Below are 12,259 nucleotides of genomic sequence, written 5' to 3'. Positions count from 1 at the left end.
AGAGAGGAAAGACGCGTGTCGGCTGTGAGAGGTCGAGAGGGGTGTTGGGGAGAGGGGAGAGGGTTCTGTGGCGAGGGAGTGTGTTCACCGACGAGGCATGGACGACTTTTATAGCCATGGGTGGGCGGCGAGAGGGTGGCTGCCGTGTGTACGCATGGTGGGAGCGGGCGGGACGCGCATCGCCGCGCCTTCATTGCGCCGCCCGTGAGGCATTAATGAAAGGCTGACCGGCCCGGTAGCGCGGCAGCCTTCGCATTGATTCCCATGGGAACCGAGGCGATGAGGACGACGAAGGTGCCGAGTCGTTGACTCGGCAGGCCCGCTTGTTTTCGTGCCAACAACCGTTTCCCCCGACGCCCCAGCACGTCGGGTTCGCCCTGGGTCCGCCGACGTCAAATTCAGTCCTAACCAGTGAAAAATGGGCTTCTAAAGGCGCGACTGAGCCGATTTTTTAGCGCCGGCGATAAAAAAGAGCCTTGGTAAGGCTTGTTGGGGGCGCGACTGGAGATGCTCTAAAAAAGAAGGAAAACAACAACTTGCAACTCGGTTAGCTGCTTTGCCAAAGCCGGTTCTTTTTCTTTTTTGAGAGCGGAGATTCCAATATATGACAACAGTGACAATGTATGATTTCTGCAAGCAGTCTATGCGAGTGAAGCGAAATACTAAATCACCATTCAATTAAGTGTCATACCATGAATTATTCTATAAATTATCACAACAGATAATCCATAGATAATCACCACGCAGACCAGATTCAATTACCAAACACTAATTAACATGCAGTACTTAAGAAATCACCTTCTCCATGCAGCTTAGAACGGCACATGGAGTTAACAGTAAGAGTTACATCATTACCTGCCAAAATCCCCAGTATGGCACAACAATTATTAGACAACATAAACAGGTTTTCCATACCATAGTTAGGTAACAATGTTTTAGCAAGACTACCTGCTTGGTTTTACATACCATAAGCAGAGCGGACCCGTAAGCCGCCCTACGCTATGGTTCACCAAAAATCATGGCCAGTTGCTCATAGAGGGCCCGTTCGTAACATTCCCCTCCCAGGAAGAAACCAGCAGCAGCAGATACAATAGTGAGCAGTACCATCCGCCCGTTCCTTGTCAGCACATTGATAATCTTCTCCCTATATCAAAACGATGTGCATATTAGGATTGTTTCATTTGAGTGCAAATCAAATAAGTTGTAGCTTCCAATTATTTATCTCTCAGCTTCAGCTTTAATTCTAGCTATCTCATCATTAATAATACTAGCTATGTTGCCATCTATCTCCACTCCCTCTTCTTCTAAATTTGCCAACATATGTTCAGCCTCCTTCACCTTCATAGCAACGCCAGCTCTAGCTCCATTGCCGGATCCAGCCTGCTAGGGTTAATTACAGAAATAAAGTTGAGACGGTAATGCATATATTCTAAAATAGCTATGTATGTTAGTGGATGCAACCCAGAGAGCATGGCTTGCAAATTGCCAACAAAGTCCTTTCAGAATACATGCTATCAAACTTTCAAAAGTTTGACCACCTGTATGCCTAAAAGCTATCAAGATTGACTACAAGAAGTTTATATTATAGTACTTGTTTTCATAAATGGTTTAATAGTACAACTTAGAACATCATTAATATAGAAGCTATAAAATAGGTTAAAGTTGTATTTCGAGAAACACAAAATGTCACCAAGGAAAAATAAAACACAAAGATGGAAAGGTCTTTAAAGGTAATTGCCCCCCCCCCCCCCCCCCCCAACTCGCTCCCGCGACGCGCGTCCCGGGTGACCCATTTCCGCCGTCGGCGAGAGGCCCCTCCTCCTCCTTGCCGCTGCTGAAGGGCGTCCGCCGGGCAAAGCCCGTGCGGCGCTGGCAGCGGCGGGGCTTCTCCCCTCCCTCCCTGCCGGGATCACGGCGGTGCGGGTAAGCCGCTCGCGCGGGGGTGGGGGGGTCCGGCAAGCTTTCCGGTGGCGAGGACGCGTGGATCTGGTTGCTGCTGTGTTGGGAGGCGGCGGCGCGGCCCTGCAGTGGTGGCGGCTGGGGCTCGGCTGCAAGGTCAATCTTGTGGTGGCGTGGGCTAGGTCGGATGCGTCCGATCTGGCCGATCTGCGGGTGTCGTGGGTGGCGGCGGCCATAGCTGGAGTGAAGGCCACTCCTCTTCGACGGGGGGTGGCGTTGGCGCAGCGGGATGTCGCCCTTGGTTGCGCTAGGCGGCGAGGTGGCAATGAGCATGGCTTCAGAAGATTGGTCACCAGTATGTCTAAAGCTATCAAATTTATACTACTAGAGTAGGTTTGGGAAATGGTTTAACAACAGTACAGCAGAAGAACCACAAAAAGTCACTAAGGGAAACTAAAACGTAAGGATAGCATACTCTTCTTCACTCAAAGTAAATCAAACTATAGCGACCAGACCTCAAACGATCCAATCTCTGTGCTCCGGTGTCATCCCTGGATCACTAATGCTGACACCACACAGTACTTGAGGGATTTATAACACAGTAGCAATCACACACTTATTACATCGAGTGTCTCAATAGAGAACTTATTACAATAAATATGGCTTAAGGCCATCTAATAACGATAACAGCGGAAGGCTTGGAAGATAAGTAAGTCCATCAACTCCAACGGCATCACTGAGTATAGAACCACAACCTAAAACTCCTTAATCGTCGTCTGAAAAGTCTGCAACATTAACGTTGCAGCCCGAAACGGGTCAGCACATGGAATATGCTGGCAATGTAACACATAGAGAGTAATGGAAAGAAACAGCTATTCTACATGCATATTTGGCTGGTGGAAAGCTCTATGGTTACATTTTTGCGAAAAGCTAATTTTTTCCTACTACAAAGGAATAAATTTATTTAACTATCATGGTGGTTGTTAAACATTAAAAATGGTTGATAACATCCTCAATCCCAAGTAAACATCATCATTAAACAAACCCATCAAATTAAATTTTATAGTACATGTTGAGATTCACATGATAATCCAGGTACTAGATACTCAAGATGTCCATAACCGGGGACACGACTAACCATGATTAGTTTATACACTCTGCAGAGGTTTGCGCATTTTTCCCCACAAGACTCGATTGCCTTCGTTTGGTTTCTCGCACTACACGGTGTTTGAGAAACGGATGACCGAGACATAGTCTTTCAGAAGCGCTGGCACCTTACGATGGGTAGACCGTACCACCTACATCCCCTACATCTGCTAGTCTATCACTGTAAGAGTTCGCACGACTTAGTCAACTATGCTAGAGCCCATAATAGCTTGTGGCTGCACACGGAAGTTTCTAGTATGAATAATCTCATGATCCCTTTGAACCTGAGTGACGGTCCAAAAGAAAACAGGTAATCCTGGAATACCCAGGTACCTCAATCCACCCAGAAGTGTGTTTAAGTTGCCACCTTAAATAAACCATTAATTAACCAACTCACATCTGTCATGGATACACTCACCCAATCCACGTCTACTAGCATAGCATGGCATAATAAGCAACGTAGAAGTAACTCCCAAAGGTTTGATAATAAACAGGTAATAGGTACTACCTCAACTACTTTCCAAACCCTCAATTTAGTTAGATCCTAATCATGCAATGTGTAAGGATTGATCTAATGTAATAAAACTGGGTAGTAGGAGGTATGATCAAAGTGTTACTTGCCTTGCTGATGATCCAGGAAACCTAGCGATTCGAAGTAACAAGCGGCGCACTCCGGGTACTCTATCACAAACAAACAAGCACACAATAAGTACTAATCTAATGCACAGGTAAAACTCGAATAAGAGATCTAACCAGAAAGTTCAACTTAAGAATTCCGGTTGGCAAAAGAATCCAATCGAACGAAGCAACGAAAGACAAACAGCAAAAGAAACAGGCTTCCTTTACTATTCTGGATCTAAGGCAATTTTTATAGAAGCAAAAACTTATTTAAGTTGGTTAAATGGAAAGAGGGTTTCGAGACGAAACTCCAGGCGCTTGAATCGCCTGATTCCGATAAACGAGCGAGAAGTTATACTAAAACGAAAATCAGATCAGAAATAATCGCGGAAAATCCGAGAAAAAGAAAAACGACGAACAAATTAACGAACGAACGTTCGTTAACTGGATCTAAACGACGAACACGTTTGTTAAAACAAACGAACGAGCGAACGCTCGCTAAATAACTAAACCGAAAAAACCGTTCTAATAAACAAACGGATCTAAAAAAAGAAAAAACCATGGTTGTTTTTTCTTTTAAAAAACCGGGCGGTTTTCTGAGGAAAACCGCCGGCGACGGCGGCTACCTCGGGCGGCAGGACGGCGGGGTCGGCGGTGAGGCGGCGCGGCGGGGTCGGCGGCGAGGCGCGGGCGGCGGCGGCGCTAGGGTTTGGGGCGCGCGGGCGGGCTGTGGGGCTGAGGCGCTGGTGGGCTTCGGCGGCTCGGGCAGGCGGCTTATAAAGGCCCCCCGGGCGGAGTCCCGCTCGGGTACGGCCCGGAGTCGGTTCGGATTTTTTTTAAAATTAATTCCGCACAAAAAAACTAACGAAAGAAATACTAAACGGACTCCAAAAGTCTCGAAATAAATTTTCCCCGACTTCGAAAATCAAGCCGGACGAAGTGAACATTTATTTAGGGCCTAATTACAATTTTGAAAAACGGACATTTTTTCCTAAATTCAAATAAAGTAGTAAATAAAACCAAATAAAATCTTATTTGATTTTTTATTAAACCCTCAATATTTCTTTATTTTTGGGAAAGTCATTTTATTCCCTCTCTCATATTTTTGTAATAGAAATAATTGAAGATGAAATAAATAAAATCAAAAGATCCTATTTTCAAAATTTGAGTCAACTCAAATATGAAAATAACGAAATCCCTAACTCTCTTCAAGGGTCCTTGAGTTGCGAAAAATTTCTAGGATCAGCCAAAATACAATAAATATGAAATGCAATGATGATCTAGTGTATAACATTCCGAATTGAAAATTTGGGATGTTACACAAACACCCACATATCATGGAATTAACGGTTCATCATATCCGATGTGTAGTCAATGTGCGAGCGGGCCAGGGCCGAGCCCAACCACTACAGATTGCTTCAGTAAAAAACCACTCTACTCTGCAAAAGCACAAAATTTTTCAAACTGCTCCGCAAAAGTACCAAAATTTTCATCTTAGATTTATGTGCATATAAAAGGGGTTCATCAAATCCACATTGTAGTGAATGTGCGAGCGGGCCAGGGACCAAGCCCAACCACTGAGTAATTATCACCACTTTTTCAAGCAAGAGTAACAAATTTAGCACATGAATCAAAGATAGACTCTGCAATCCGGCACTTATTGTACATATTTCAGTGGCAATATTCACCATTATTGGGCAAATTTATATCTCTCTTAGTGTCTGTGAAAAAGGTCAGGGGCGCATCATATAATTTGATTTGTTACTAGCATAAAACCTGTTTGATGGGGTTAATTTGGTGATAAAAGTCAAAACAAGGCAGTCAGGCAGCGAATTGCAGGCATAGTAGGTGGATCGAATGAATGAGAGCGGAATTAGGTACCTGAGAGGTGGGAGGCAGAGAGTCCGCCGGCGGCGAATAAGGGGGTCCCAGATTCCTCCGCGAAGTGCTGGAGGGAGAGCGCAGCGCCATGGCACCGGCACGTCGCACGCCGCAAGAATCCGGAGAAGGAGGGGGCGTCAGCTAGGGTTTGGGTGCAGCTGCTTGCTTCCTCGATCGATCCGGGGCCTTGTCTTTGTTGTGGCAGCCGAGAGCCGCTGCCTTTCGGGAGCAACTAGTTAACGAGCGCTCCTTCGGTTGCCTCGCAATGATCAGCGCCATTTGGCGCGCTCTCAACCATTCGGCACGTGTCGCGCTCTGGACGTTCCTTTCGGATTTTATTTTTTTATTTTTCCGCACACATTTTCGGCCTTTTAAACGGGTTTTTTCGACGTTTTGGTTTCCCCCGGTCTTTCTTAGCTTTTCGATCAAATTTTTTTTTTCGATTTTTTTCCCGAAAAAACGCGTTTTCTATTTTTTTCTTTCGTGAAAGTCACGGTTTTTCTTCCGCGAGAGGCACGGTTGTGCTTTAGTGAGAGTCACGGCCGTGCCTCTCGGAAACGAAAAAAACACGTTTTCTGTTTTTTTTTCTTTCGCGAGAGTCCCGGTTTTGCTTTCGCGAGAGGCACGGTTGTGCTTTCGCGAGAGTCACGGCCGTGCCTCTCGGAAAGGGAAAAACAAAACGCGTTTTCTGTTTTTTTTTCGTTCGTGAGAGTCACGGTTTTGCTTCCACGAGAGGCACGGTTGTGCTTACGTGAAAGTCACGGCCGTGCCTCTCGGAAAGGGAAAAAAATACGCGTTTTCTATTTTTTTTCTTTCGCGAGAGTCACGGTTTTGCTTTCGCGAGAGTTACGGCTGTACCTCTTGGAAACGGAAAAAAATATGTTTTCTGTTTTTTTCCTTACACGAGAGTCACGGTTTTGCTTCCACGAGAGGCACGGTTGTGATTTTGCGAGACGCACGGGCGTGCCTCTTTCGAAAAGGGAAAAACCGTGCTCCCGGTTCGGTTTTTTCGCCCAGTTTTTTTCGTACGGTTTTTTCATGAAAGAAAGTTTGACTTGTGATCTATATTTGAAGATCTCGACGCGAGGAATCCAATGGTGAAACGTTTCGAGATTTGGACGCACGGTTTAAGAGATACAACGTTTTGAATAAACGGATCTACGAAAAAAGGGAAAACTCCCAGGTTGCGACAAATGACGCGCTGCATGTGCGCCACCTGTCGCGACCTGGGAAAGTGGAGTGTTCTTTTGCAATGAGTACTCCTTAATTAGTGATTTCGCTTCCTTACTTTTTGTAGCTCTTCTTGATGGACAGACTCGGATGGGCTCGCCGCCCGGCCTTTTGAGCCTGCTTCACAACAAAAGAAGCCATCCCAAAATCACTACCCAAGGAGTACTTCTTGTTTTTCTCACAAAAAAGTACTTCTTGTAAAGATCACTCCATCTTCCAAGGTTGCGACAAATGATGCACATGCAGTGAGTCACTTGTCACAACCTCGGTGTTTTTTTCCTTTTTTGGTAGATTCTTTTATTCAAAATATTTTTATCTCTTAAACCGTGCGTCTAAATTTTGAACCCTTTTCACCGTTGGATTTCTCACGTCAAGATCTTTGAAACTAAATACCATGTTAATAGATTTTGATGGCTTTTTCACGAAAAAACAAAGAAAAATCAGATGAAAAAAATTGAATCGGAAGCATGGTTCTGGTATAGTTGTGCCTCTCATGGAAGCAAACTTGTCCCTCCATAGGAGGCAAATATGTGTCTCTCGCGGAAGCAAAAATACACTTTTTTTACTTTCTCGGAAGCAAATTTGTACCTCTCGCAGAAGATAAAAAAAGAAACATGTTTTTTTGTTGAAATATTCCCTAGAGGAAATAATATTGTATTATTGTATTTTTATTTTGATAATTAAGAGTTTATATTTCATTCTATAACTGCTATGATTCTGGAATATGTGATTCAGTGGAAAACTCATATGCACGTGTGAAATGATAAATACTCAAGTGTTGTTGCTGATCATGTTTTTGACGTGCGAAACTCATATTAGGGAGTAGTAAATAATAGGTTCCTAGTCTTGCCTCCAAGTCTGGCTCAAGTATTGTTGACGATCATTTTTTCGGATCTTATGATATAGTCAAGTGTAACGATATGTTGGAAATATGCCCTAAAGGCAACAATATGGTATTATTATATTTTTATTTTCATAATTAAGAGTTTATATTTCATGCTATAACTGCTATGATTCTGGAATATGTGATTCAGTGGAAAACTCATATGCACGTGTGAAATGATAAATACTCAAGTGTTGTTGCTGATCATGTTTTTGACGTGTGAAACTCATATTAGGGAGTAGTAAATAATATGTTCCTAGTCTAGCCTCTAAGACTGGCTCAAGTGTTGTTGACGATCATTTTTTTGGATCTTATGATATAGTCAAGTGTAACGATATGTTGGAAATATGCCCTAGAGGCAATAATATGGTATTATTATATTTCTATTTTCATAATTAAGATTTTATATTTCATGTTATAACTGCTATGGTACTCGAATATGTGATTCAGTGAAAAACTCATATGCACATGTGGAATGATAAAATAGTAAAGTATAGGTTCCCAGTCTTGCCTCTAGGAGTGGTTAAGTGTTGTTGTTGATCATGTTTTCCAGATCTTAGGATATTGTAAAGAGTAACGATAGTCCTAAGTCAAGATTGAGAGTATGATGTTAGAAGAACGATCATATTGAATCGACCCAATCTTGTTTGTTATACCTTGAGATAATATCGGCTGAAATCAATTGTTATAACACAGATTATTAGCATGTGTTTTTAGTTCCTTGGACCATGAGAGTATCGTAGCCACTTCCTACTGTATGGTGGACTTTGGGGTTTCTCAAATTCCATCTGTAACACGATGATCATAACGACAACTTACAGGTTCATCGAAAAGTTTGACAAGGGACTAGATACCTCGAGAGTGGGATTTTCTCCTCTAACGATGGAGAGATATTCTTAGCGCCCTCTCGGTGTGACAACATTGAAGAAAATATTCCCTAGAGGCAATAATAAAGTTGTTATTTTATATTTCCTTATTCATGATAAAGGTTTATTATTCATGCTAGAATTTTATTGATCGGAAACCTTAATACATGTGTGAATACATAAGCAAACACCATGTCCCTAGTGAGCCTCTACTACACTAGCTCGTTGATCAAAGATGGTTAAGGTTTCCTAACCATGGACATGAGTTTTCATTTGATAACGGGATAACATCATTAGTAGAATGATGTGATGGACAAGACCCATCTGTTAGCTTAGCATAATGATCGTTCAGTTTTATTGCTATTGCTTTCTTCATATCAAATACATATTCCTTCGACTATGAGAATATGCAACTCCCGGATACGGGAGGAATGCCTTGTGTGGTAACAAACGTCACAACGTAACTTGGTGATTATAAAGATGCTCTAGGTATCTCCGAAGGTGTTTCTTGAGTTGGAATAGATCGAGATTAGGATTTGTCACTCCGAGTATCGGAGAGGTATCTCTGGGCCCACTTGGTAAAACACATCATAAGCTTGCAAGCAAACAACTAAGGGGTTAGTCACGAGGTGATGTATTACGGAACGAGTAAAGAGACTTGCCGGCAAAGGGATTGAACTAGGTATGATGATACTGACGATCAAATCTCGGGCAAGTAACACACCGATAGACAAAGGGAATTACATATGTTTTCATAACGGTTCGACCGTAAAGATCTTCATAGAATATATAGGAGCCAATATGGGAATCCAGGTTCCGCTATTGGTTATTTACCGGAGACGTGTCTCGGTCATGTCTACAAAGTTCTCGAACCCGTAGGGTCCACACGCTTAACATTCAATGACAATATAGTATTATATGAGTTATGTGATTTGGTGACCGAATGTTGTTCAGAGTCCCGAATGAGATCACGGACATGACGAGGAGTCTCAAAATGCTCGAGAGGTAAAGATTGATATATAGGACGATAGTATTCGGACACCGGAAGTGTTTCGGGGGGTACCGGGTACTTATCAGGTCACCAGAAGGGGTTCCGGGCACCCCCAGCAAAAGATATGGGCCTCATGTGCCAAGAGGGGAAATGCACCAGCCAGAAGGGGCTGGTGCGCTCCCCATAGGGGCCGGCCAAGGAGGAGAAAGAAAGAGGGGAAGGGAAAGGAAAGAGAGGAATAGGATTCCCCCATCCTTGCCTCTCCCCCTCTCTTTCCTCCCCCCCGACATATATGGCAGGGGGGCGCGCGGATAGGGAGGAGCCCAAGTAGGATTCGGTCCTACTTGGGGCGCCTCTTGGCCTCTCCCATTCCCTCCCACCTGTTGGTAGGGCTGGACCAAAAGCTCGTAACTCGCGAGCTTAATGAGCGCTCGATAGTTCGGCTCGTTAAGCTCGTAGCTCGCTTCTTAATGAACAAAACCAATCATTGATTTTAGCTCGTTAAGATTAACGAGCTTAACGAGCGAGCTAACGAGTTTCACGAGTAGCTCGTTAAGCTCGTTAGTAACAACACAACACATATTTTCATTTTATGTGACAAACTTTTATAGCACCTCAACCCATCTATTCAATCTAATCGACCTATGAGACAACAAACTACTGCATTTCTTTTTATAGTCATCATATTTCGTCTTGAAAACCACACCTACACATTCATCCTGTATATCGTAAAACATTATAATCTGTTAACGAGTGCTCACGAGCGCTCACGAGCTTAACGAGCTTCAAACGAGCTGAGCCGAGCAGGGTTTTCTGCTCGTTAATCTTAACGAGCTTAACAAGCCGAGCCTTAACGAGCACGAGCTTAACGAGTACGAGCTTAACGAGCCGAGCTGCTCATTAGTCCACCCCTACCTGTTGGGAACGTATCATGCAATTTCAAAAAATTTCCTACGATCACGCAAGATCTATCTAGGAGATGCATAGCAACGAGAGAGGGAGAGTGTGTCCACGTACCCTCGTAGACCGAAAGCGGAAGCGTTAGCTTAACGAGGTTGATGTAGTCGAACGTCTTCTCGATGCAACCTATCAAGTACTGAACGTACGGCACCTCCGAGTTCTGCACACGTTCAGCTCGATGACACCCCTTGAACTCTTGATCCAACAAAGTGTCGAGGGAGAGTGTCATCAGCACGACGGCGTGGTGATGGTGATGGTGAAGTAATCCGCACATGGCTTCACCTAAGCACTACGACAATATGACCGGAGGAGTAAACGGTGGAGGGGGGCACCGCACACGACTAAGAACAATTGATTTGTCTTAGAGGTGCCCCTGCCCCCGTATATAAAGGAGGGAGAGGGTGAAGGAAATATGCCCTAGAGGCAATAATAAAGTTGTTATTTATATTTCCTTATATCATTATAAATGTTTATTATTCATGCTAGAATTGTATTAACCGGAAACTTGATACATGTGTGAATACATAGACAAAACAAAGTGTCCCTAGTATGCCTCTACTTGACTAGCACGTTAATCAAAGATGGTTAAGTTTCCTGACCATAGACATGTGTTGTCATTTGATGAATGGGATCACATCATTAGGAGAATGATGTGATGGACATGACCCATCCGTTAGCTTAGCATAACGATCGTTAAGTTTTATTGCTATTGCTTTCTTCATGACTTATACATATTCCTTTGACTATGAGATTATGCAACTCCCGAATACCGGAGGAACACCTTGTGTGCTATCAAACGTCACAACATAACTAGGTGATTATAAATATACTCTACATGTGTCTCCAAAGGTGTTTGTTGGGTTGGCATAGATCAAGATTAGGATTTGTCACTCTGAGTATCGGAGAGGTATCTCTGGGCCCTCTCGGTAATGCACATCAGGATAAGCCTTGCAAGCAATGTGACTAATGAGTTAGTTGCAGGAAGATGCATCACGTAACGAGTAAAGAGACTTTCCGGTAACGAGATTGAACTAGGTATGAGGATAGTGACGATCGAATTTCGGGCAAGTAACATACCGATGACAAAGGAAATGACATATGTTGTCATTGCGGTTTGACCGATAAAGATCTTCGTAGAATATGTAGGAACTAATATGAGCATCCAGGTTCCGCTGTTGGTTATTGATTGGAGATGTCTCTCGATCATGTCTACATAGTTCTCGAACCCGTAGGGTTCGCACACTTAACGTTTGATGACGATTTGTATTATGAGTTATGTGTTTTGAGGACCAAAGATTGTTCGGAGTCCCGAATGAGATCACGAACATGACGAGGAGTCTCGAAATAGTCGAGAGGTAAGTATTGATATATTGGACGATGGTATTCGGACACCGGAATGGTTTCGGGACGTTTCAGATATTTATCGGAGTACCGAGGGGTTACCAAAACCCCCTGGGGAATTAATGGGCATTCATGGGCCATAGGTGAGAGAGAGGAGAGCCCGCAAGGTGTGGCGCCCCCCATGGGCTGTCCTAATTGGACAAGGGGAAGGGGCGCTATCGGTGTCAAAACCGGCGGATCTCTGGTAGGGGGTCCCGAACTGTGCGTCTAGGCCGGATGGTAACAGGAGGCAAGGGACACGAAGTTTTACCCAGGTTCGGGCCCTCTCGATGGAGGTAAAACCCTACGTCCTGCTTGATTAATATTGATGATGGGTAGTACAAGAGTAGATCTACCACGAGATCAGAGAGGCTAAACCCTAGAAGCTAGCCTATGGTATGATTG

At 43.8% G+C, this 12,259-nt stretch overlaps 1 protein-coding gene across 1 annotated transcript; it reads right to left on the bottom strand.

Annotated features, from left to right (window-relative positions):
• Positions 1 to 838: 838 nt before the first annotated feature.
• LOC125525721 lies at positions 839 to 5,634 on the bottom strand. Its single transcript, XM_048690726.1, has 3 exons — positions 5,545 to 5,634; positions 1,223 to 1,380; positions 839 to 1,144 (listed from the first exon to the last, which is right to left on the bottom strand). Exons 1-3 carry the CDS (start codon positions 5,632 to 5,634, stop codon positions 1,000 to 1,002), a joined length of 393 nt encoding a protein of 130 aa, XP_048546683.1. The 3' UTR covers positions 839 to 999.
• Between the last annotated feature and the right edge of the window lie 6,625 nt (positions 5,635 to 12,259).

The sequence above is a fragment of the Triticum urartu genome, chromosome 7 (genome assembly GCF_003073215.2).
Source record: "Triticum urartu cultivar G1812 chromosome 7, Tu2.1, whole genome shotgun sequence".
Classification (NCBI taxonomy): Eukaryota; Viridiplantae; Streptophyta; class Magnoliopsida; order Poales; family Poaceae; genus Triticum; species Triticum urartu.
This window is presented reverse-complemented; position numbering and strand designations above follow the sequence as displayed.

Coding starts and splice junctions, on each gene's coding strand:
- LOC125525721 (XM_048690726.1), bottom strand. CDS start 5,634: ATGGCGCTGCGCTCTCCCTCCAGCACTTCGCGGAGGAATCTGGGACCC. Junction 1,381..5,544: donor CTCTGCCTCCCACCTCTCAG/GTACCTAATTCC, acceptor TAACCCTAGCAG/GCTGGATCCGGCAATGGAGC. Junction 1,145..1,222: donor ATTAAAGCTGAAGCTGAGAG/ATAAATAATTGG, acceptor GTTTTGATATAG/GGAGAAGATTATCAATGTGC.